Genomic DNA, 27,902 nt, shown 5'->3' on the forward strand with positions numbered 1-27,902 from the left:
AGTTTGTTTACACTTTGACAACAATAGACTGACATGCAAGGTGACATGTCAATGAAGTTTTCAGTTACTGTTGCCATTAAAAGAAATTAGTACCATTAGTTTTCCGCAACATGGCGAGGGTTTTTATGTTCCTGGTCAGGCTATAAATAATAACAGATTATTTTCATACAAAATTCGACTGTACGCCGTACAAGGTACGACTTAGTATTCGAATTCCGTTACTCGAAATCTGTATTCGAGTATTGTGTATCCGAATACATAATTTTACATACTCGAGTACGTGAGTACCTGCTAGGTATTCGAGTCAGCAGTACTCGGTCAGTCTGACTCGGCACATCTCTAGGCTCTGATGGGTATAGATGACCCACGCTGAACTGTCCCGCCAAACTCAATGACAGGGGGGCGCTACCATCGTTCAACTATATGGTTACCAACATGGCAAAAATCTGAACCAGCGATCCGGTATTGACGGTGGCGCCCCACTGTCAATGTCATCGACAGGACAGTCCAGTATTTTGGAACTATAGCTAGGGGGTGTCCTTGTCAGTCCTTGTCGACAGCACACAAATAAATTGATTGATTGGGCGCTGATTGTGCATGATTTATCAATTACCTACATACACCGTGAATTGCTTTTATTACTGTACTGACTGATACGCAACAAGCCAGTTGCTTGTTATTTTTGTCTTGAACATTAACTTCTCAAAATGTTGAGGGTAATAGAAAAAGTCGTACCAAGGAAATGGCCAGCAGTTAACTGCTATTTAAATCGTGAGTATTGTCTACTACTAATATTCTTACTTCAGTTACTTCTACGGCGAAATTGTGTTAGATTAATAAAAATAAAAAATCGATATCTAATTTTTTGAACTGGTTTTATGGCTGTGGTTTGTACAGGCGAGGACCATCCTTTTTGGGGAAGAGTGCGAACCTCATTCAGGTCTGTACTAGACAATGCGACGGTGCGCATACATAAAAACTGCCGCGGGCCTTCTTGTATTATTGTTCCATTTTCTTCCCTAAACTGAATTTATGACGAATTTCAATATCTAACTACTACATGTGACTTATCATTGGAAAGAAGAGAAGCCAGAGATGTTTTTAAGATCATTGGCAATCCACTATCACCTTTAATTTTTTTTAAATCGAATTCCTAAGTTGAATTTTTTATCGTGGTTTGTACTTTTGTTAAACTTTGGTGGCTCGTAACTAGCTATCCAATCATTATCTGGATTTGAAATTTATTTTATTTGACTAAAGACATATTCGATACTAATATTAAATAATAAAAGTGGTTGAAAACACGCGAGAAAAAAAAAATTAAGCAATTTTTGGAAAAAAATAAATGAATTTAAACAAAAATATCAATTAAAAAAAGTAGCTCACTTAGAGTCAAATGGGCGAACTTGTATTCTTAAAATGACCTTACCTATACACCTATGAAGTTTGTCTAACCTTCCGCCAAACAGCCCTGTATTATACAATTTAATTTAGACTCACATTACAACTGTCTACAGCATTTTTGTGCACGGGTTATGCATAGCTTATTTTTATTGCTTTAATACCTAGAAATAAGAATAACAACAAAAAAAATTTCTGAATTTGCTTTTATGTGTAAAAAATAGAAAAATTCATATCAATGAATGTATGAAACATGAACATAGAGATGATTTAATTTGTTGCCAAATTTTTTTTTTCTTTCTTTCTTTCATTCTTTCTAATTATTAAAACATACCAAACATCCATTTAAGATTCATTCTCACAAGAGAAAATTTAAAATAGAGTCCAAATATTTATTAAAAATGAAAAGTCCTAATTTCCTGTCATGTTCCATAGAAGATTTTTCTCTTAAAAATCTAACCCTATCATACTTTCAGTTTACAGGCCTTGGTAACGTCGTCTCTCAAATCCCACTATATTTGGATGAAAGCGTGCCCCTTGTTCTTGCGAATAAGCCCCCATAATTATCTATAAATATATCCCAATGAGAATGTGACGTGCATCTTTAGAGACATTTTACTATGAAGATGGAAAATTCAAATCGCTATAACTCTTTAAAAAGCAAATATTTTCGATTTGTAATCGCACTTTTTTATATAAATTTGCTTATACAGGGTGTTTGGCGCATCGTGTGCCAAAATGATTTGGCAGATAGAATGGGTCATTTCCTATATTTTCAGCCCCCATAACACGTTCTATGCCGGGCGGCTACTTTTATATTAATTTTTTTAGTAATTTCACCAAAATACCCAAATCGCATCATTTAATTTCGATTTAAAAAAAAACTAGTAGGCTTAGCCTCAAAGTAAATATTTTGTTTTGACGTGCATTGATGTAGGGTTGCATCAAATCTAAAGGATGATGGGCAAAAATGTATGGAAAGTGGTACCCGCTCCAATAGCCATAACCAATATATATTTTAAAAGGCCTTTAGATGTAGGAAAATGTCTGCTATGGGGCCAGTTCTAATTCACGTTTTGAAAGCAGTAATTCCACTAAGTATTATATTGAAAGTATAACACAATCATCCATGTATACGAGTATGTATTATGACTACAATCTATTAATATAACTAAAAGAAGCATTGAAAAGGAAAGGATTATACCTACGATGAACTACCCTAGCTATTAGCCCTTTATTCGCTTTCATCATCATCATCATGATCATTTTAGCCATAGGACGTCCAGTTGAATATAGGCCTCCCACAATGATTTCCACAATGGCCGGTTGGTGGCGGCCTGCATCCAGCGCCTTCCCGCTACCTTTATGAGGTCGTCGGTCCATCTTGTAGGTGGACTTATTGGGTCTTGTGGATTTATTCGCTTTAGCAACCCATAATAAAACCCTTAAGAAGAAATAAAACTTTAACCCCTTTATTAATAAAAGTTACACCCTAGTTGAACTCTGGCTTAAATTGTCATTTGGCATGGAAATGTCATTTTAATCCAAGGTTCTTCCTAGGTGTAACTTTTTATTAATAAGGGGGTAACTTCTTTGAATAAAAATATTTATTTCACAATTGTCCCCATCAATAATTATAGAGTTAAGGAAGGATGCTGGAGCAGTAAACCCTTCCCGCCTCGCATAACCTAAGTACCATACGATGGACACGTATGATACTTCTTCTTCTTTATCCTCGGTCCCTCACTGATGAGGATCGCGACCACAGATAGTGTTCCTCCACAGACTGCGGTCATAAGCTGTGTGGACCGCACGATGCAAACTCCCGCCCACCGTCTTCCTCACTGCGTCCGACCATCTCGTCGGTGCCCTGCCCCTAGCGCGTCCCCCTTCATACTGTATGATACTTAGGTTACACAAAAAGTATCTTTATCTTCGAACGCAACCAGATCTGAGGCTGGTGGCCATAGTAAATGTTGTAAAAATATGTAAAATCTAAGACCAAATGTAGCAATAACAATTAACATAACTTTAAGAACAAAAACTTTTGCACGTCGCATGCGACAGAATATGCTGGAATTAACTAAATTAACACCAATCTAACCATGTTCTTGCAAATAAATGATTTTATTATTATTATTATTATTATTATTATTCGTCTTGGTAAGACCTTTCAAATGACACTACAAACATAACTATTGGAGCCGGGTACCATTCTGCAAAAAAGTATGTATATCTTCGTACACAACCAGATCTGAGGCTGGTGGTCATAGTAAAAGTTGTTCATCTTGGTAAGACCTTTCAAACGATACTAGACACATATCTATTGGAGCCGGGTACCATTTTGCCCATTGTCCTTTACTGGCAAATATCATCTAGTTTTTTTTTAATTCAGCTTTGAAGTTTTTCTAAAAGTTAAAAATGGACTAAACATTTAAGTTTACATGGCTATAAAAAAATAAATAAAAGAGATAGCGATCTTCGGATTTTATCAAAACTTCTCTAGTCTATCCCCATTTAAACGGTATACTAATCTTGTTTAAATAATAACAATAACTTCACAAATTCCTTAAATTAGTGCATTGACTCTACTCGGACTGATTTGCGAAATTTGTGTTTATAGCCCCTTTTGTGTGAATAGCACGTTATTAAATACCTAACAGGTAAAAATTATTTATCTTATGCAATGTAAAAACCTTTTCCCTATCGTTTTTCAACGTGGATTTCTTGAATTTAAGGACGAAAATAATTATTTTGATCGTTTATTAATTATTACAAATTTTGTTCAAAATGTCCGCCTCGGCAACGTATACACTCACGACATCTTCTTCTAATTTCGACTGTTGTCGTATGCAGCCACATTTCTCTTTTTATTACTACAAAGGCGTTTTCTATTCGTTGTTGTAGTTCTTCTATTGTTTGAATCCGTTACGTACACCAGTTCTTTAGCTCGTCCCCAGACGTAAAAATCTAACGGAATTAGGTCTGGGGAACGTGCAGGCCACTGTATAGGGCCATCTCTTCCAATCCACGAGTAGAAAACGCCTTTGTAGTAATAAAAAGAGAAATGTGGCTGCATACGACAACAGTTAAAATTAGAAGAAGATGTCGTGAGTGTATACGTTGCCGAGACGGTCATTATGAACAAAATTTGTAATAATTAATAAACGATCAAAATAATTATTTTCGTCTTTAATTTCAAGAAATCCACATTAAAAAACGATAGGGTAAAGGTTTTTACATTGCATAAGATAAATATTTTTTACCTGTTAGGTGTTTAATAACGTGCTATTTACACAAAAGGGGCTATAAACACAAATTTCGGAAATCAGTCCGAGTAGAGTCAATGCACTAATTTAAGGAATTTGTGAAGTTATTGTTATTATTTAAACAAGATTAGTATACCGTTTAAATGGGGATAGACTAGAGAAGTTTTGATAAAATCCGAAGATCGCTATCTCTTTTATTTATTTTTTTATAGCCATGTAAACTTAAATGTTCAGTCCATTTTTAACTTTTAGGAAAACTTCAAAGCTGAATTAAAAAAAAACTGGATGATATTTGCTAGTAAATTTAGATTTGATGCAACCCTACATCAATGCACGTCAAAACAAAATATTTACTTTGAGGCTAAGCCTACTAGTTTTTTTTTAAATCGAAATTAAATGATGCGATTTGGGTATTTTGGTGAAATTACTAAAAAAAATAATATAAAAGTAGCCGCCTGGCATGGAACGTGTTATGGGGGCTGAAAATATAGGAAATGACCCATTCTATCCGCCAAATCATTTTGGCACACGATGCGCCAAACACCCTGTATAATCAGAATATATAATAAGTAAAATCCATGCGCAAAAAAAAAATTTTTTTTGTTGACCGGTGTTATTAATAACATAACAGGTATTGTATTTAAAAATAAACATTTATTTTGTTTCTTCAGATTCCCATCGGTTGGCAACAGCAGCCCTGTCTGAGCCTCAGCAACCATGTATCAAAACTGCTGTGCCTGGGCCTAAAACAGTTGAATTATTCAAGGAACTTAATGCGATTCAGGTGGGCTTAAGCTATTTACTTGTATTTTTTTCTGTTGTATTCTTAAGGGGCTGCACAAACGTAAATACACTTTTTTTTCCGCAACGGCTGCCGAGTCGACGTGGTGGTGTGGTGGCGACCAAACACTTTGTTACCGACACCGCACCTTGGTACTATTAATTCTGTGACCGCACATTGAATACTGGCTACCGGCTATGCACAGCGCGCAGTTACAATTAATTGTAAGGAAAGTTAAGTTGTCTACTGACGACTTAAACCCTTTTACAGTGCTAAACGGATCGTCATTTATGGAAAATCATAATACCTTAGTGCTAGACTAACTGTACGCACGAGTTATTGCTTTCTACGCACTGCGTAGGTACCAGATCGTCGGTTGAACGCGTCTTCATAATTCAGTCGAGCGGCGCGATTAGTATCAGTTCATGAGTAAGTTCTATCAACTATCATCTTCAAATCAATAGCCCAACATCCATGGGGGGGCACCAGACCGTGCCTCCTCGGCCCCCCCGCTATATGCAGCAGTTTAATAGCGTTTGCGAGCCGTTTGCTAATTTTTAGCTTTGGCATTATCATACGAAATAGGTCGCCAGTGATGATAAACAGATCTGAAATGTGGTCACTTACTATGTGTCTCATAAGAAAACTCAAGGTCTCCTAAAGAGCGATGGAGCGTGCTATGCTCGGAGTTTCCCTACATGATCGAATTAGAAATGAAGAGATCCGCAGGAAAACCAAAGTGATCGACATAGAACTGCTAAACTCAAGTGGCCTGTAGAGCCAATAGCCATTGGGGCAAAAAATTTCGTGGCGACCACGGGCCGAAAGACGTAGTGTTAAGACCGACGATCTTGCGAAGGTCGCGGGAAGTAGGTTGGATTCAGGCAGCGCAGGATTGGTCTTTGTGGAAATGCTTTGGGAAGGCCTTTGTCCAGCTGTGGACGTCATTTGGCTGAAAGGAAACGAACGAACGAAATAAGGTTTTCTTTGTCTCTTCATTGTGTCTTACCGGGTCTTAAAACAGTACGCAGCCTCATAAATTAACATTACTTCTATGTAAGTAGTTAGTACCTACATCTTTTCGGCAGCTTTCTGTTAAATCTCATTTTATGTGTGCCAAAGGATAGGTAGTATCTTAGATTAAGTATAGACTTAAAGTGGCCTCGAGACGATTAATTGCGACTGTCAATTCTACGTGATTGTCAATTGACATTGATCGTTTACGAAGCCATTGTCAATTGCATTTAGAAGTGGAGATGTGTATGGTGTGAAAGCAAAAATCCGAAAACACGTGCTTTTGTAGGGGGTAAATAGGCCGCAACTCACGACGTATCAAACAGTTGATAGGTACATGTCTTTTTAAGCAAATTGATGAAAATTTTAATTGAAGCCCAATTGACAGGGCCATTGAAGCTAATATTGATCGTTTCGCTGAGCAATTGACAATCGTTTCCGTCAATTGGAACGTAAATACATTGACAATCGCAATTGATCGTCTCGGGGCCACTTAAAAAACTTTCATTGGAATCAGATACCTACCAAGATTGATTTATACTACACTCGCGAGCAAAAGTATGGAATCACTTACATGAAGTTGTTGTGTACTAACGAATTGGTTAGTAACAAAAAAGTGGCACCATTTTAAAGAATAAACTTTTAACTTTAAATTGATACCAAATTCATTTAAAACACACCAGTATTTTAAAAGATATCCCGGCTGATGTGAAGAAGTAAGGAAAAAGACATGTGAGCGTCTTAAAACTTTCGAAACCCAGGACTGGCTTATGTGGAGCTGACGTGCGACAGCCCGCTGGCTGAGCCCTTCTTGCAATAGTGCAACGATTTGTGCTGCTTCTGAAGGTGTAGAATCCCAGGTAAAGTGTCAAAAGAAGCGGAGATGTGTATGGTGTGAAAGCAAAAATCCGAAAACACGTGCTTTTGTAGGGGGTAAATAGGCCGCAACTCACGACGTATCAAACAGTTGATAGGTACATGTCTTTTTCTTTAGTATAATAAAACGACTTGAATGCTTGCAGGAAACGAACTGAAGTTTTATTTATGATCAAACCACATTGACACAAGATGGCGCTACTAGTATTTCCTTAACATATATTAAACATCATTATTGTTGATGATATTAATTCAACACCGCCACTATATCTAAACAATAATTAATTAACATTTTGAATACCTAATTTGTTTAGAAATCTGTGATGTTTTGCAGTACATAAGGCCTTGGTTAACAAATCTGCAGGCATCTCAGCTGTTGACGTATACATCAAGTTAATAACTTTATTTGCCACACAATCTCTACAAAAATGATACCTGATGTCGATATGTTTGGTCCTTTTGTGAAAAACTGGATTATATGCTAACTTTTGCGCACTTTGGTTATCATTATAAAGATCAATACTATACATTGTTCCTGTAATCTCATACTGTAAATTCTTTAAATAAATTGATTCTTTACAAGCTTCAGTTATTGCCATATATTCGGCCTCGCTACTTGATAAAGCTATGGTTTGCTGTTTCTTACACTCCCATGAAACTATACAGCCTGAAAGAGTAAAGCAGAATCCAGTATAAGAACGTCTGTCAATGATATTGCCACCCCAGTCAGCATCAACATAACCCTCTAACATTGAATTTCCATTAGCAGAATTTACAAGACCAAAATCTCTAGTCTTTTTCAAATATTTAAGTACTCGCTTAACATAGGCACAATGTTCAGTCGTGTAACAATTATTAAATTGGCTCAAAAATCCTACCGCAAACGAAATGTCTGGCCTGGTGAGCACTGCCAAATACATTAGGCAACCTATTATTTACTGATAAGGAAAATTATTAACACTACTATCATTTTCAGATACATTCAACTTAGTCTCCATAGGAGTCTGAACTGTTTTACAATTTTTCATATTAAATTTCTGCAAAATTTTATCAATATAGTCCTTCTGATCAAGAGATATAGTTTTGTTACATTTATCAACATTTACATTAACACCGAGACACTTCTTTATTTCACCCAAATCTTTGATTTTAAAATTAGCAGCTAACATGTCTTTTAAAAGTTGGGTTTCCTTCATATTATTTGTGAAAATAAAAAAGTCATCCACGTACAATGTCACTATAACAATCTGTTTGTTTGACTTTTTAATGTACATACATGGTTCATATTCAGATTTAACATAACCATTTTTTAATAAACAATCATCCACTTTCCTGTACCATTGCCTTGAAGATTGTTTTAAGCCATAGATAGCTTTCTTTAGTTTAAGAACTTGACCACTATGCGTTACATCAGAATACCCATCTGGTATTTTCATAAAAATTGTCTCTTCAAGAGAACCATTCAGGAAAGCAGCTGTTACGTCTAGGTGCTGTATATCTAGACCCATTTGAACAGAGAGAGCGACCAATAGCCTTAAGGTAGTATGCCTCACTACAGGGGAAAAAGTATCAGTATAGTCCATACCTTCAACTTGTGAAAAACCTTTCGCCACTAAATGCGCACGAAAACGAACATTATTTTCACTGTCATAATTATTTCTTTCGTAGCACCCACTTACACTGCACAACTCGACTACCTTCTGGAGCAACACACAACTCCCACGCATCGTTGTCCCTGAAGCTCTGCAGTTCCTCCTGCACAGACATCTTCCACTGTTCCGCCTCGGGGCCTCTCAATGCTTCACTCAGGGAAGAGGTATCCTCATTCATACAGAAGTTGGAGTAGTCATAGCGTTCTGGGGAAAAGCCGCACCGTTCTGGCGTCTTTCTCTCTCGCACAGGTCTGGATGGTCTGGAATGGGTGACCTCTTCCTCCAGTTTACTGTCTGCGTCTTCGTCACTGGGAACATAATATGTTTCATCATTCCCTTCTGGTGTAGCATCGAGGAATTCTGTGTCATCTTGACCTGACGTCTCTACACTGGTCTCCTGGTTAGATTTGTCTATCTTGGCAGTATCTAAAACCTGTGAGCCATCCGCCACTGAATCAAAACTCTGATCTTGAACTTCAATTTCACATTCAGATTTTGATTCCGGCTCAGTTATTATAACGTCTCGGCTGGTCAACACTTCTTGTATCGGGGTTGAAAAGTCTATATCCTTTTATATTTTCTGGATATCCAATGAGTATGCACTTTTCTGACTTTTTGTCCCACTTCTTTCGCTTTTCCTTAGCTATGTGCGCCATCACTGAACTGCCAAAGATCCTTATATGGCTAACGTCTGGCTTCTTGCCATGCCAAATTTCATATGGAGTTCTATACGCCAACGATGCTGCCACAGTACGATTCTGCAAATACACTGCCGTGCTGGTGGCTTCAGCCCAAAACTCTTTACCTAGTTGGGCATCGAAGAGCATACATCTCGCCTTCTCTACGACTGTGCGGTTAAAACGCTCACACAAGCCGTTCTGCTCAGGCGTGTATGGGTTGGTTTTCTGATGGATTATGCCAGCTTTATTCAGGAAGATATCAAATTCCTTGTTGCAGTACTCTAGTCCGTTGTCGCTTCTTAATATCTTGATCTTTTTCTGTGTCTGATTTTCGACTTCTGCCTTAAACTGTTTAAAATACTTCAAGGCTTCATTCTTGTGTTTCAAGAAGTACACAAAGGTCATGCGACTATGGTCATCAATAAACAATATAAAATATCTGGAGCCTCCGATTGATGTATTCTCCATGGGTCCACAAATGTCGGTATGCACTATTTCTAGCAAGTCACTGCTTCTCTGGCCGGTACTTTGGAATGGTAACCGACTTTGCTTACCTTCACAGCATGTAGTGCAAGAGGATTTACTTCCGTACCGCGCGGGAATAACTTGACATCTCGACCTGCACTTTTTTTTTTTATTAGCATAAGCGCTTCCTCTACCTTATACCCTACTGGTATAAAAAACTCAACTCGAAATACCCAAAAATACTTGAAATACAGCTTTTGTTCATAAGTAAATATCTCTAATTTAGGCAATAAATATTTGACATAACGATATATCCAATTAATATTATTCTTACAAACATTTATATTTCGATTTATCAATGTATGTCAGAACATGTATTTATTAATATCTCGACTTATACATTTATGGATTTTCGTTTTTAATTTGACAAAAACAGTTATCAAGTTATGATCCACTCTGAGTACTAAACACATCCATGATATGTGCAGTTGTCTTGTTATGCACGCAGTCAAGAGTTTGGATATTTGGAGTTATCCAGCTATTACCTTCGTATAATCATATTTTTATATGTGTCATTAGCAGTTGTTAAAATATAACATTGTCAGGATTTCGAGCGTCTTTAAATATTTTTTACTTACCAACCCCTGAAAATATTTTTTTAATATATTTAAGCGTTAATTATTACTTTTATTACTATTTTCAATAGTTTAAAACTAAATTAACGTTTAAATAGAAAGAAAGAAAGAAAGAAAGAAACATTTATTGCCATGGACATCACAGAAGACAAAAGATGTAAATAATAGAAAAACAAGTGAATAAGACATAGGTGACATAAAACATATAAATAGCAAGTTGAAAGAAGAAGGATAAGTTTAGTCAATAGGTAGGTACTATCTACTAATGTTTTTTCATAACAGACTAATATTTCGTTTGTCAACAGAATTTAAGTAAAAAATCTACTAATAAACTTTTAGGTCAATTTTAAGTTCCGGATAATTTTATTTTTATAGTCTATTTAGGAATAATGATGAGGTAAAAGTAAGTAAGGTCGATACGCCAGATCTCGTCCATTTAGTGGGTTGGTAGATTTATGCTGGATTTCTATATTCAATCCTAATCCAAAATGGACGGATTTGGATTGTCAACTGTCAAATTTTAATATGTTTTTGGCCAAAATATCTGCGGTTTTTGATGTTGTTACATTTTTATATTGTTTATAACACTTTTAAATGATATTAAAGTGTAAATGCATCGAAAATTTTGGAAATATAATCTAAAACTGAATTCAATTTGACAGTTGTAATCCGGATTTGGACAAGGATTGAATATAGGAAACGGGCGTTAAGGAATAAAAATAATATACAATTTTTCGTAATCATTTTGAACGAAAAAGTGTTGTCATTATGCTCCCTTTAGTCTTTATAAGTATAGTATTAAACTTGCTCTAAACCATTAGAAGTTTTAATATTATCTTTGTAATATTAATAAAATATAGAAAAAATGCATTCAAAATCACTAATTATTAATAACAGAATGGAAATAAAAAAATATAAATAAAATCTTACTAATTGGTATTCAAAATATTTAAGTATCACACTTAATAATTATAAACATACTTACATATATTTCAGTTTATTTCATTTTTTGAAATTTCAATAGTATGGCTCAATTTGCAATATGGTATCCTCTCTAGGCACAGTTTGCTTTTTAATATTATTTACAACGTCTGTATTTAGAAAATAGTCGTGATAATGTGGACGCAAATTGGCTATCACAAGGGTAAGCTACATTAAGAGCGTGTATTAGCGTCCAGGAAAAGGCCTAAGTACTGAAAAAAATCTTTGTGTTCGATACGTCATGTAAATAACGTTTTACATAATATAAAACATGCATTGTTTTGTATATTTTAATATCTTAGACCCAGTTAGACCAGACCGCGATCACTTCTGACGCAAAGTGGAAATTGCATTGTAGTAAATTCGCATCCACCTTATTTTAAGTGTCATTTAATAAAGTACAATCACCGATATCATTATCCGTATTATATGGTTCATGGTTAAGGCTTATAGACTGCGGTAAATCCCAAACTAGACCTAAATATATTAAAAACTTACCTTGAAACGCGCACCTGCTCATGTGGGATTTGTTTTTGGCAAAAACGGTAGCATGCTATAAGATTTTTTTAATGTGGGTTTACGTGTCATTAGAGAATACAATCCCGAGCATGTTTTTCAATCCCGGGATTACGGGATTTTTGATGGGTAATCCCGGGATCCCGGGACTATCCCGGGATCAGCCTTATGTGGGAATTGGGTTCGATAATTGGAAACGTTGTGATAGGGATAAAGACATGCGATTTTTGGTTTTACGAAGGTAATACGATAGAGAATAATACAAAGTAATAAAAAAAACTACCTGTTTTATGGGCATTTTATGGAGAAATTTATCAAATCAAAAAAACTGAAAAATCAAAAAAGTATCATTTTTTTATTATTTGTTTGGCATTTTCTGAGTATTTTATGTATTTTTTTAGTATCATCTGTTATTTAGCATTATTACTGTTTTTATTATATTAGGATACTAGCTGTGCCCGCGACTTCGTACGCGTGAAAACCCATTTTCGCAACATTTTTCATTATTGCTCTACTCCTATTGATCGTAGCATGATGTTGTATAGCCTATAGCCTTCTTCGATAAATGGGCTATCTAACACTGGAAGAATTTTTCAAATCGGACCAGTAGTTCCGGAGATTAGCGCGTTCAAGTAAACAAACAAACAAATAAACAAACTCTTCAGCTTTATAATATTAGTAAAGATACCTCTTAGTTTAAAAATTATTACGTTTTCTTTACAATAAGTAATTGGAAGAAAAAAAATCCATAACAAAATAAAAAAAAAACTCAGAAATTTTTTGACCTCTTTTTTGTCGATAAAAATAGGTCGTTTCACCTAATTTTATATGTGCACTTTATCGTGACTCATACTGTATAATTTTATGCTAAGGTATAATCCAGGCAAAGTCATAGTCAAGGCGCAACGGATCGTAGAATGCAAAATAGACCTGTTTATATCAATCCCGAAAATACCGGGATTAGCCAAGTACAGTCCCGGGATTTTCGGGATCAGAAAATGGTCGGGATCCCGGGATCCCGGGGATCGGGATCCCGGGATTGTATTCTCTACGTGTCATACATTCAGGGAATCATAGCAATAGCTTTCGTTCTAGAGTGATCCGTTATTTGGACGTGAACTGGACGGTGGACGCGAAAGGGCATGTCGACCTTACGCAAAAATGTATCCAGCTAATTTTAATTATTTTAAGCTTAACGGTAAGCTTAAAATAGTTAAAATTAATTGTGCTTGTTATGAAGTATGGCTTTTGTTCTTTTATTTGTCTTTTTTTAAATTTTAAGTAAACGTACAATTACCTGATCAAAAGCGATCATAATCTGCGATTATATTTGATTTTTCTAATAAATTTGCTACTATTTCATTGCAAAAGTGATAAAAATATGTTCTATTTTTATGTTTTGTTTTTTTACTTAAACTTCATTCAAAATAATTAACTTAAATCCAATTTTTACACCTTAAATATTTGATTTTCTTTGGTGAATAACTTGACAAGTCGTCGGTACACAACTTGACAAGTCTATTTTTTATTAGATTAAGAAGATAATTTAATCAAATTCTTACGCCAATCGAAAGATATGCATCAAATTAGCTTATTTCAATCATAAAAATATCAATTATCATTAATTGCGATTTACCAGGGAACTCTAAACTTTAAAATCGCTCCCCTGAAAAGTACGCAAAAATGACATGTCAAGTTATTCCCGCGCGGTACGGACTTATGTTCTCAACTTTATTACTCATGGACATGCCAAGCACTGCATTGTTCATTTGTTTCAAGTAATCCTTGTTGACATGACCCAACCTGCGATGCCACGTTCCTGCCGACACAGCTGATGCGACGAGATTCTCTCGGTTTGACAGATTCACTTTGTAGACTCCATTTACTAGCGACGCTGATGCCACAAGAACGTTGTTTTTATTATAAATCAGACAACCGGTCTTGGTAAACGAAATTCTGTTTCCTTTTTCAATGACTTGACTGACAGATATCAGATTCGTAGTCAAACTTGGAACGCAAAGTATGTCCTTTATCACGATCTCATGTTCGCAATCGTCGGTTTTTGTCGTAATTCTTGCATCGCCCGAACACAAAACTTAGGCCAGTTGAATTAAACACAAAAATTGATTAAATCGGAAATAATTCCTACAAAAGATTTTTTTGCTTTAATGGCTTCATTGGTTGCCCATTAAGACTCTCCTAAGTTTTCGACTTCGACGGAGTTGTGCTTAAGTGGTGGGGGCCCCCGAAAGGGGCGTTTTTTCGGTTTTCCGGTTATACCGCGTAAAGGACTTACCCTATCGAAAAGTGGTCTTCATGACGGTTGAAGGGCACTTAATCCTGCATTGAATAAGACCAAATTCAAATGTTTTGGACAAACCGTTCCCGCGCTAAAGTTCGGAAAAGTAGAAAATATACGTAAAATTAATGACCCTCTCCACGTCCAATGGCTTGTTACCTACAGGCTTCCAAGTCTTGAAAAGGGCCACCTCAACCAGTGTAACCCTATCAAGGCTTACGAGCTTGATGCGCTTATCCTTGTGCGTCCCAGCCGTTCCTTAACTGCGGTTGGTGCACCTCTTCCTTCTACTCTCCTGAATGACCCTGTGTTACCTACTGTGGCTGTCCCTCTTCCTTGCAGCCTCCTGCACGACTACGTTGCCTAGCCGTATGCCTGGTCCAAGGTTCGACGCCACAAAATCAACTTCGCACGCGTGAAAATAGTTTAAATACTATTTTCCGTGCTTGCAACATTTTTCTTTACTGCTTCGGCTCTATTAGTCGTAGAGTGATTGCATATATCCTATAGCCTTCCTCAATTTATGAGCTATTCAACACAAAAATTATTATTTCAATCAAACTAGTAATTCTTGAGATTAGCGCGTTCAAACAAACAATCAAAAAACTCTTCAGCGTTTTAATATGAACTTGTTGTTGTTGATTTTTGGCGTCAAACCTTAGACCAGGCATACGGCTAGGCAACGTAGTCGTGCAGGAGGATACAAGGAAGAGGGGCAGCCACAGTAGGTAACACAGAGTCGTTCAGGTGAGTGCCAGGAAGAGGTGCAGCAACCGCAGTTAAGGAACGGCTGGGACGAACAAGGATCGGCGAATCCAGCTCGTATGCCTTGATAGGGTTACACTGGTTGAGGCGCTCCTTTTCAAGACTTGGAAGCCTGCGGGTAACGAGCCATTGGACGTGGAGAGGGTCATTAATTATACACATATTTTCTACTTTGCCGAACATTTGCACGAGAACGGTTTGTTCAAAACATATGAATTTGGTCTTATTTAATGCAGAATTAAATGCCCTTCAACCATCAGGAAGACCACTTTTCGATAGGGTAAGTCCTTTACGCGGTATAACTGGAAAACCGAAAAAGCGCCCCTTTCGGGGGCCCCCACCACTTAAGCACAACTCCGTCGAAGTCGAAAACTTAGGAGAGTCTTAATGGGCAACCAATGAAGCCATTAAAGCAATAAAATCTTTTGTAGGAATTATTTCCGATTTAAAAGCTAATTCTACTGGACTAACTGGTACCTTTTCATTGTTTGCAACAATAATTTCCTTCTGTTGTTCGTATTTTGCATTCATAACACAATTTTCATTTGGTGTCAAATGGACGCTTGCCCCGGAATCAATATACCACTCGTTTTTATTGAAATTCCCACTCAAGAACACTGCGCTGAACGCGTTCGTTTGAGTTTTATTGTTCTTCTTTGAACTAGACGAGGAATTTTCATTTAAAGGGCACTGGTTACGATAATGGCCGGTTTGTTTACACCGGTAGCACTTCACCATTTTGACATTTGATTTGTCAGTGCTGCCAACATGACCACTATTTTTCGCCATAGACAAACTCGTATTTTTCTTTCCATTCACTTTTGAACGAGTTATAAAGGCTCCATTCACTTCACTATCTTCATATTCTGGAGATGACATGTCCAATAATTTGGTTTTGATGGAGTCGGCTGTTAATGACATTCCCGAATGCTCGATCGCCATTATCATTGGCGAAAAACGGTCTGGCAATCCCGCCAACAATAACGATCCCGTCCATTGATCATTAATCTCAAATCCAGTCCCACTTAGTTTTTGAGCAGTATCGATAATTTGAGTAACGTATGATGTCATTGATGTGCAGTTTTCAAGCCTTATTGATATTAGATTCCGCAGTAGACTTATTCGCCGCGAAAAACCACTGTCATCGAATAACTGCTTGAGTTTCTCCCATAATTCTTTCGATGATCACTGTCTTTAAATGGACGTATAAAGACGGGTCAATTGTCATAATTAACTTTGCTTTGGTTTTTTCATCATCAGCAGCATCCACAATTTTGTCTGTCACTGGAACTACACAATGCTTCATGCCTTCTAGCACTAAAAAGTTTTCTGCTGCGAAGCACCACTCGCTATAGTTCTCACGGCCTCGCAATTTTGGCACATTAACCATATAGTTGGCCGCCATTTTTCACACCAAACACCATACACACCGGCCGGTTATTTGCAAAAAAGTCCACGATTACTGTTTTATTCGTTATGAAACTGAGTTATCGCACTTAGTAACTGTCTTTAACACTTGTAAACGTCCAAAATTCTTGTTAAAAACTACTAAATACAGCGATTTACGGCGAGTTCTGGGCCCATAACCTATAATAAAACGACTTGAATGCTTGCAGGAAACGAACTGAGGTTTTATTTATGATCAAACCACATTGACACAAGATGGCGCTACTAGTATTTCCTTAACATAGATTAAACATCATTATTGTTGATGATATTAATTCAAGATTTAGAGTAGGCGCACACCGTTGATTTTTAGTTGGCCGATAGTTGTGCCCGATTTCAAATTGTATGAAGAATCGGCCAAATCGAATCGGCGCCGCGGCGTAGTGTGCGCACTCCCATACTGATCAACAGCCCGACTAAACTATCGGCCGACCAAAAATCAACGGTGTGCGCCTACTCTTACTTCTTCACATCAGCCAGAATATCTTTTAAAATACTGGTGTGATTTAAATGAATTTGGTATCAATTTATAGTTAAAAGTTTAATCTTTAAAATGGTGCCACTTTTTTTGTTACTAACAAATTCGTTAGTACACAAGATCGTGTAGAAACAACTTCATGTAAGTGATTCCATACTTTTGCTCGCGAGTGTAGTTAAGTATGTAACTTACCTAACCAGAAGGAATATCTTGATTTTCGTTCGTGATAAGTGTATTAAAATAAATCTTTATCTACCCTTATAGTTGACACCAAGGTTTATGTTGCTTGCTATACGTTAAAAAATTTAAATCTCATAAATATATAAGGTGTTATTTTTTATACTGATCATACTTTAACAACGCATCTAATAAAATCATACAAATACAACCCAAGTGTTTTTAAAAAAAAATTCAGGCTAGTTTTTGTTTTTACTTTTCTTAACAAAAAAAAGATATTATTTTTACAACCATCCTGTCTTCACTCACTGCCTCTCTCTCTTTCTTTACTCATTTCATTCATACGAGTACGAACAATGGCCGCGCGCGTTCATTCAACGTTCACACACATAAAGGTTAGATTACACTAAACCTACGTTACCAAAAATTATCACTCGTGAGTATGTACGATGTTACGTCATGTTAATAGGTACTACGCGCTGGGAGAAACAAAATCTAGCCACATAAGTAGGTAAATAAGTGTATTTTCATTAGTGTAATAGCGGGGGACTTTTCCAACGAACCGAGGCGAATCATCCGCGTTAAACTAGAAATTTAAAAAAGGATAGAAATTGGAATTCAATATCTACGGTTTCGTAATGCCTACGCAATTTATTTAGAGACGTAATAAAAAATTGATAGGTACATCAGGGCCTTCGGCAGCCTCAGCGCTAAATAATTTAAAAAATATGCTCCGATGTTTGCTGGTCTTGTCTCCACACCAATCGTTTGTACCATGCACGTGGCCTAGTAAGGCCTATTTAAATAAATTAGAATCTATGGCCACACTCCCATCCGCTCGCTGGTAGCCGATCCCACCTTGCGTAGTAACAAACAATCAAATAAAATTATAATAACGTACACGGTTTCCTACCTATTAAGAGATAGGTGGTGGAATCATGATTTTATCAAAATGTCCGCTAAGATAAAAAATAAACCTCCCAGTAGTACTAGTACCAATAATAATCCCATCAAAAACAATACTTGTCAAAAAAACCAAGTCTCGCAACTCAGTTGTTCTACGGTAAAAAGTTGTGAGATCCATGTAATACAAAGTCCAGGCCAGGAAATCTTTAACGTTTTACATAAATTATTGACTTGGCCATCGCACTAAATAATTTAATTTACACGTGTTTTCATGCGATGGCCAAGTCAATATATTTATGTAAAACGTTAAAGATTTCCTGGCCTGGACTTGGTATTACATGGATCTCACAACTTTTTACCGTAGAACAACTGAGTTGCGAGACTTGGTTTTTTTGACAAGTATTGTTTTTGATGGGATCTCATTTCTTTTTGTATTTTGTAGACAGCAGTTATGTATCTAGAAAACTGGACCGAAATTGAAAAATTTTACTCGACTTGGCGGTTTCACTACCGTGCCCCCAAATCTCATTTCTGTTTGTATTTTGTAGACAGCAGTTATGTATCTAGAAAACTGGACCGAAGTTGAAAAATTTTACTAGACTTGGCGGTTGCACTGCCGTGCCCCCAAATATTTTAGTTTTTCCTTGATTCATACACCAAACACTACTTATATTCCAAATTTGAAGCTTCTAGGTCTGCTAGAAGTGCCTTAGAATTTTGATGATCGGTGAGTCAGTCAGTGAGTCAGTGAGTCAGTGAGTGACAAAATTAAGTAACTTTGACCCGTTATAATTCTTAAACTACTGGTTCAAATTGAATGAAATTTTAAATATACCGTGTCTTTACAATGCCTGCATAGCTAATGAAAATTCAGCCTTCTAGTTTTATCCACAACGAAGTTACAGGCGGTCGAAAATGGCCTGAATTGCTTCGAGAAAAGGATGGTACGGCCGTGCCGCTTTTTTGCTCGACTTGGTGGGGGCACTGCCGTGCCCCCAGATAACAACTGTGTTGCCAAAGCCCATACAAACTATTAATAAAGGTGTCTATTGATAACAAATTAAAATACTTAACTATTTATTGTTGTATTGGTTCTCAGCAAGCGGGTTCGGTCCAATTATTCGCTGATTATGATAAAAGTATTGGTAACTACTTTGTGGATGCTGATGGCAATGAATTTTTGGATGCATTCACCCAAATCTCATCAATTCCCATTGGATATAACCACCCTGAATTACTTACTGCATTCAACGATGAACACAATCTGGTGAGTCTTTTTACATACCTAAGCTACTAGCTAGATAGAGCTCAAATAGGTATTATGTACCGGTAGCACGCGTGACTCTGATATTAGAAAATTGCTATATTCCTGCTCTATTAACCACGAGATATACTCGTCCACAATTGTTTTGAACTGCAACATTGCGATTTGGTGCTGGTTTGCTAGCGCTCAGATTTTGTAGAAGCTTTTCTGTAACAAACCGAAGCCGGGTTGCGGGTTCGGGGGTTTTAATTAATAATAAAACTTATACATATAGATGCCTATACCTACTTGTCACATTTTTTTCTTGTTACCAATACAAACAGGATACTACTTCATACGTACCTACCTGTCTTTATTTCCAGAAAGCTTTAGTAAATCGACCAGCATTAGGAGTATTCCCTTCAAAGGATTGGCCCGAGAAAGTAAAAAGTGTATTGTTATCAGTTGCACCTCAGGGCCTGAATAATATTTCGACAATGATGTGTGGCTCCTGCTCCAATGAAAATGCGTATAAAGCAGTATTTATGTGGTACCGTACCAAGGAGCGTAATGGAAAAATTGATTTTACACCTGAGGAAATGGAATCTTGTATGTTGAATCAAGCGCCTGGAGCACCAAAACTCTCAATAATGTCTTTTAAGGTAAAATCTTTTACATATTATTATATCTATATGAGACTTAATATTATGTAGTTTACTCAAAAATACTTACATTGGTTTTTTTAAAGGTCTTTACACGATTGGATAATTAAATACTAACGGATTTTATTTTACTTTTTTCAGGGCAGTTTCCACGGACGCACTTTTGGTGCTTTGTCTACGACCAGGTCTAAACCGATCCACAAATTGGACTGCCCAGCTTTTGATTGGCCTGTGGCTCCATTCCCGAGATACAAATATCCTTTATCAGAGTTTGAATCGGAGAATCGACAAGAAGATGAGAAGTATTCACAATCATTTAAAAAATTAATGTATTTTCTAGTGGCAGTTCTGAATTACATAACTTTCTTTTTATTTCTTATTATTTTCAGGCTTACAATTATCTTTTCTTGTCCATAGAAGTGAGTTGAAAATCATAATAGTTTGTTTGGGTTATCTATTAATTTTATGTATAATTGCACTTAGTTATACTGCACCCACCTTGAACTAGAGACAAAAGAATTGATTTATTAATATTTTTAGTTGGGCTGTTATTGTTTTTAACCTACATTATGTTATGTATAATTTATTTTTATCGACGTTGGTGGTGCACAGACTATCATATAGCTTGATTACTTTTATTTACATACACATACTATTTTCTCCTCACAATAAAATTACTATCTGTTAATTTAATCACTGCACTTGATGTTTTACCTTGGGTTCATTTCATCTAGGTATTTACCTATTTTAGCGCATAATATTGCTTTTTATCAATGTTAACAAGCATGTCCTTATAATAATTGATCAAATAGATAACTATAAATTATAAATAAGGCTATTATAATAATTAGATATATTATGAGTATAAACTGTATGAAAAACTATGCTTATTTTCAAGTCAAATGGCAAATCCGAAGGAGGTAGATGGGAATAAAGGGTGCGAAACCCTCTTACGAGATGCGTCATCAATTTTTTTTTAGTGTTATAATTCTCTACATAGGACTCGATTTAGCATTTTGTAAATCGTTTCAGATGTCTAGAGCAAGTGGCTGATGTCATTCACACTTACAAGAAAAAAGCCAATCCCGTGGCTGGGATAATAGTCGAGCCCATACAATCAGAGGGCGGGGATTACGAGGCTTCTCCTAAGTTCTTTCAAAATCTTCAAAAAATATGCAAAGAGGTATGTCCTTAATGATATACAGGCTGAAATTGAAATCATTGGCATCCATGTACATATTTAAATTTCACTTGTAGGTACTGTTATATTCCTATGAATTTATTTCCTGTATATTATTGGCTTGAATTTATTATTCGGTATCAAAAGTAAAGTGTAAAAAGATTACACAAATACCGTTTACACAAGCTCATTAGAAGACAAGTACCTATTAAAATTTTTCAGAATGGCGTTGCCTTGATTGTCGATGAAGTACAGACAGGATGCGGACCTACCGGCAAGATGTGGTGTCACGAACATTTCGATCTGCCCTCTCCTCCAGACGTTGTTACGTTCAGCAAGAAAATGCTGACTGGTGGATTCTTCTTTAATTCTGACTTCAGGTAAAAATAACATATTTTTATTTTATTCTAGTATTTACTAGCTGTGTCCGCGACTTCGTAAGCGTCAAAATAGTTTGAATAATATTTCCCGTTCTTGAAACATTTTTTTACTGCTCCACCCCTAATGGCTGTAGGGTATTTAAACAAACAAAGGTTTAGGAAAACCTACATTAATGTGTACAGTAGGCATTTTATTATATTTTAATTACATTTTACGTTTGTATTAAAATTATTACCGATATTTAATTATGTATACCATGTTTTAAGCAAATAAATAAATAATCTTATCTTATCTTATCTTATTACAGGGCTCCACAGGCGTACCGTATATTCAACACATGGATGGGAGACCCAGGAAAATTAATTCTTTTGGAGCGAGTTTTGAACGTCATCAAAAAAGAAAACCTTTTGAATTTGGTCTCAGAAACTGGGAATGTTCTTAAAGGTGGCCTTCACGATCTTGAAAAAGAATTCCCTAATCTGATGAACAGCGTGCGCGGTCGCGGAACATTCTTGGCTTTCAATTCATGCAGTACTGAGATGCGAGATAAGATTAATAATAATCTAAAGACAAATGGTAAGTTCTGTTGTTATTGCCATTATAACCTATAACAGCTAAAGTATGTTTTTCAAATAATATTTGAAAAACAAGTCCATTAGGGTAGTAGGTTTACGCTGAAACTGGTAGGTACGGGTGTACGCTTTCGTGGTTTTATTGAAAAAAAAAAAATTGTCGCAAGGGTCCTCGTCCTAACGCTCTTTAATTTTCAGTTTGAGGGCGTGTGTTGACGAGTTTCTTTAAAAATGATCCGGCGCCGAACATGCGTGTGTTGAGGAGCACGTCATGTAGAAATTAGTTATTGAAATTCGTCAAAACTTCAAAGTTTAGGGAAGTAAATGGAATAATAATACACAAATTATTAATATCAATTTAAAAAAATCGCTCACAGTACTATTACTTATTGTGTGACTTAGGGTCAAATGGGCGAACTTGTATTTTTAAAATGACCTTCCTACCCACCCACGAAAGTCTAACCTTCCACCAAACAGCCTGTATAATTTCAATTTTCATTCCCAAGTAGCATTTTACTCCATTTAAGAGTTCACATTTAGTTCCAATGTGTACTTAAAGCATTAGTACAGTTCACTCGTGATGTATAAGCTGTATTATTGCAATTAATTACACCTATACCTGTCTAAGGGACTTATAGGAGTGTAGACTAGTGTAGAGTTATACTTTTATACGATTGTTGGTGTTATAATACTCTAACAACTATCCTTTAGTCAGCCATCTGACTAAGAGCATTATACTGCCGCACAATTTATAAACGCAGTAAGTAACACGTGAACAGTTTCGAGAAAAACGCGATCAAAGTTGAAATTTTATTTTGGGGTGTCTACAATTAGTTACGCAAATATTTGTAAAAAAAAATATATGGGCTTATAGAGCTAAACTCAAAGTTTATTTTGATATGAGGTTTTTGTATTTTAATTAATATTTTGTATTTAAAATTGTTAAAAAACTGTTTATGTTATGGATTAACTAAGTTTTCGTTCGATACTTACTACCCATGAATGCAGTATGATTGTTCCTTACTGCGTTTATCAGTAGTTTTCGTTACTTACGGTACATATGTTAAATGATTGATTTAAATTTTAGTTCTTACAACGTAATATATGCGCCGTATCTTTACAACTTACTGCATTTATGAGTGGGAGTGTGAAGCAAAATAATTTATCAAAACTTTAAATGCGCAGTAATAATACAATTTTACTGCGCTTATCATAAGCCAATAACGCTTTCATGTTGAACTTTCCCAAATGACCAAGGGGTAAATGAAACAAGTATTACAAAACAATTGCTGAGATCGCTTGTTATTCAATCAAAAATTAAGATATGGCACCCACTTTTAGATCTTAATATACCAATCTAATAAAATAAAGACTCGGTCGTTCGTTTCGTCCACTGCTGGACAACGGCCTCCCCCAAGGATTTCCACAAAGACCGTTCCTGTGCCGCTCGCATACAGGCACCTGCCGCGACCTTCACCAGATCATCGGTCCACTTAGTGGGAGGCTTGCCCACGCTGCGTCTTCCAGCTCGTGGTCGCCACTCAAGAACTTTCCTGCCCCAGCGGCCATCAGACAACTTATAGTGTCTCCAATCTTCAGAGGAGTGGGTACATCACGGCATTTGACATGATTTTTGTCTTGTCCATTAAAGACCCATTTGTTGAGAGGCTCTATTGAGGCAATCGAGCATTGAGCTTAGATCCTCCACGGTCTCAGCCACGACTACGATATCGTCCGCGAATCAAAGATGGGTGATGTACTCGCCGATGATATTTATTCCCAATCCGCTCCAGTCCAGAAGCTTAAAAACATCTTCCAGGGTGGTAGTGAACAGTTTTAGAAATATGACATCTCCCTGTCTGACCCCTCGCTGCAACTGGACTCCTGATCCCGGAGACGGACTGACATTGTGGCGTTTTCGTACACGCCCTTCAACGATTATATCTGTAGTAAATTTGGCACCGTTGGAGAGACTGTAGCTTGAAGAGAGAAGTCTTTCTCATAGACCACAAATGCCAGACAAAGTTGCTGATTATTCTCCTCAGTTTTCTGCCATAGATAAGTATGCGGTCTATCGTACTAAAGCCTTATCAGAAACCGGTTTGTTCGGGAGGCTAGATGTCGCGTGAAACCATTCGTGATGACTCTCAAAAACAGAATCAGAAGTGAGATGGGTAAAAAATAAATTCTTCAACAAGGTTTTGTTGCCTTTTTTGAAGAAGAGTATCACCACACTTCTGTGTCATGCCGTAGGCGTTTTTCCCTCAAGGATGACAGAATCGAATAGCTTATAAAGAGCCTTTAGTACCGGCGTTCCGCCTGCTTTCAGAAGCTCAGCCGTGATTCCATCATCGCCCGGTGCCTTGTTGTTTTTCAGCTGTTTGAGAGCCATTCTAATCTCGTACAGACACCTCCGGGATATCTTCGGTAGGATAGTGTCGGGTCAATCTAGTTCTTGGGTCTTCGGCTAGATTTGTGACAGGTTTTCAACTTTTTCCAATAACGTAAGAGTCAGTCACTGCGTTCATAACATGTTAACACCTAGGCAGCACTCTGACAATCCTTAGTATGTACGCAGTATAATTGTAATTACTGCATTAATATTAAGTACGAGTCATCTGTTTTTCCTATGGAAACATAATATCAGTGTGTGTTTAAGTGGAATTACTGCACATATACTATGTGCAAGGTGAACTTAACAATTGTAGAAACATAATAAGAATGATGTAATTGGCACATACTGCACTATTACTGTGTAGCAAATTAAGTAAGCGCGAGTATTCACGTAATATTAAGTTATTATGTGCTCTTACTGCTAACATAGTATGTGAAGAAACCTAAAATATGCTCTTTACTGCGTTTATGATAATATGTATCTTCCGTTCTAAGATAGATAGAAAAAAACGGGTCTTTGATTCTTATAGATCGCGATGTCAGGATTCAGAATATTCAAAACAATCATAAATGCAGTAAGTGGTACTTACTGCGTTTATAAATTGTGCGGCAGTATAGGAGGGTAGAGATACGGCAACCGCTGTTTAACGGCCTACTTGTACGATGTTATAGAGCTAGCATTTTAATAGAACACACGTGGTCATTTATAAAGCCAAAGGCTGTTATGTTTACTTGTTTTAGACTGTTATACAGCTAGTAGCTGTAGTAGGACTTGTTTGTGATAATTAAAATAACCTTTTTTTACTATCTGTACAAAAGTGTTTCAATGGTTCGCATGTACACTGTAGGCTGTTAAAAGGACTATATGTGTTGTCCATTAACATCAATAGCAGTTTATTTGTCCACAAGTACTACTCTTATTTGCTTTAAGCTGAACATGAATGTGATATTCTATTACACATTTCCCCAAGCCTGTTTTTAGTTGTTCATGGTGGTTCTGTACATGATGCAGAGGAAAATATTATGCCTGAACCTGAAATTTCCCTTCAAAATATACAGATATCAGAGTGAGATGATTGCAGTTCTAGTGATAGTGAATACCATTTTGATTTGGACAATTATTTAACCTTTCGCAAAAAAATAAGAACATGGGCTATTGAAAATCGTATTCCTCATTCCGCTTTGAATAAATTGTCAAGCATAATAAACGAATTTAAACCGGGAACACTACCGTCTGATGCTTTAGGTATTCATACTTGACTATTAGTACCTGGGCTAGGCGATTTAACGGACATTAATAATTTTTATTGCGGATCTCTAAAATTTCAGTATTTGAAAGAATTAAAGATACACAATTGACCTGAACTAGGTACATCTTAAAGCTGTACATAAGTTCACATTAGAATAAATTTATAGACATTAGCGCTGTAGTGGTACAAATGTGGAACTTCATATAGATAACAGCATTCTAACAGAACACATGTGAACCTAATATACGCTCACCGCATTAAATTGGAGTTTTAACAGTTCACATAGCCGTATTTCATTTCCACCATTTTGTTCTACATAACCTAAAATATTTACCAAATAAATCTCCAAAATTAATGCAGATTTATCACAAAATTCGCAGATAGAGCGATTGAGTTTTGGTTTCATGTTCTAATTAATTACCGTAATATAATTATAATGCCAACAATCCAATATCAAAAACTGAAAATTGTAGATTTCCTCTCAGCCAGTTTTAAATATTTTAAAATGAATATCGCGTTTTTACAGAGGCGCGTAAATATTTTAGCTGTAAATATGTATACATTTCACGATAAAGTTGCATTCCCAATGGCATTAACATTATTAAGTATTTAAAACCCGTGTTATTATTTGCATAAATGATTATCCGCCCGAGTTGTTTCCCTCTTGGCACTCACGTACAAATACCAAACTAATATTAAAATGTGGAAATAATTTAAGACACACGTGAACTTTAGGTAGCCTTGGAGTACTTTTGTCGGACTTTATAACTTTGAAAGCTGTGCATTTAGCCACTTGTTACTCTTTATTACACTCACGTACGTTGTATGGTTCACACTGCGTCCCATATAGTGCCGTAAGTCAGCCTTAAGTCCGATGTTACTACTTAAACTGCTATTATAATGCTATTATACTGCTAATGTACAGCCATAGTGACTTAAGGCTGTCTAATTTGTGCCCAAACTGGTTCTATAAAAGCATTATAGCAAGCTATACAGCTCGTATACAGCTGACATACACAGCTTGTGGAGTACATGTGAACGACTAGTGAACTCTTAAATGGAGTAAAATGCTACTTGGGTTTTGGCTTATTTAATAAATACCACAGAATAATAATGAACTCGTAATAATCACCCGTCAATTCGTTGTAACGTTGCCGTTTATTGTCGGTTTTATTACGTACTTACGCACATATTTTTATTGTAGGTGTTCTGGGCGGCGCCTGTGGCGAGCTGGCTATACGTCTTCGCCCAGCTCTGATTTTCGCACCAAAGCACGCTGAAATTTATTTGGATGCCTTGCGAAAAACTCTCAAACAACTTTAATGTAATATGTTAGTGTGTTACAGTATTATTGAAATTATATGAAGCATAAACAGTATTATAAAATATTCTTTAGGTATTACGTAATATTACTTATTTAAACCTTTATTTTATACTGGTCAATTTGAATTCAGTTTCAGTCAGTTATTTGTGTAATTAATATGTTTAGAATATTATGTATCTACTCTTTAACTATAAATATTATTTTGTTGACAAGTAGGTAATTTATTCTGATTTATCGTTTGATAAGCAATAGTGAGTGCCATAAATTGAATAAGTATAAAAAATGATGAATGGTTTAAATTCTTATCTTGAATAATTGAAGTTTCCTATAGATATTTTAACTTCTCTTGATTTAGATCATTATTTTAGTCTGTTAAACTTATCTAGCTACCTTGTTAAAAATATTGTATACCACAAACGTATGTCTTCCAATAAATAAATAACATATTTAAGAATGATTATCGTTTTTATTTTTACCCGACTACGGCAAAGCAAAAGGAGGGTTATGATTTTGACAGGCTATGTATGTATGTATGTATGTTCATCTGTTCCCTCG

At 36.2% G+C, this 27,902-nt stretch overlaps 1 protein-coding gene across 1 annotated transcript; it reads left to right on the forward strand.

Moving 5' to 3' along the window:
- The first annotated feature begins 326 nt into the window (after window positions 1–326).
- LOC135071857 (4-aminobutyrate aminotransferase, mitochondrial) lies at window positions 327–27,804 on the forward strand. Its single transcript, XM_063965695.1, has 10 exons — window positions 327–353; window positions 528–771; window positions 5,342–5,454; window positions 19,441–19,608; window positions 19,968–20,246; window positions 20,388–20,548; window positions 21,279–21,429; window positions 21,649–21,806; window positions 22,115–22,383; window positions 27,228–27,804. Exons 2-10 carry the CDS (start codon window positions 708–710, stop codon window positions 27,344–27,346), a joined length of 1,482 nt encoding a protein of 493 aa, XP_063821765.1. The 5' UTR covers window positions 327–353; window positions 528–707; the 3' UTR covers window positions 27,347–27,804.
- Window positions 27,805–27,902: the final 98 nt, after the last annotated feature.

The sequence above is a fragment of the Ostrinia nubilalis genome, chromosome 5 (genome assembly GCF_963855985.1).
Source record: "Ostrinia nubilalis chromosome 5, ilOstNubi1.1, whole genome shotgun sequence".
Classification (NCBI taxonomy): Eukaryota; Metazoa; Arthropoda; class Insecta; order Lepidoptera; family Crambidae; genus Ostrinia; species Ostrinia nubilalis.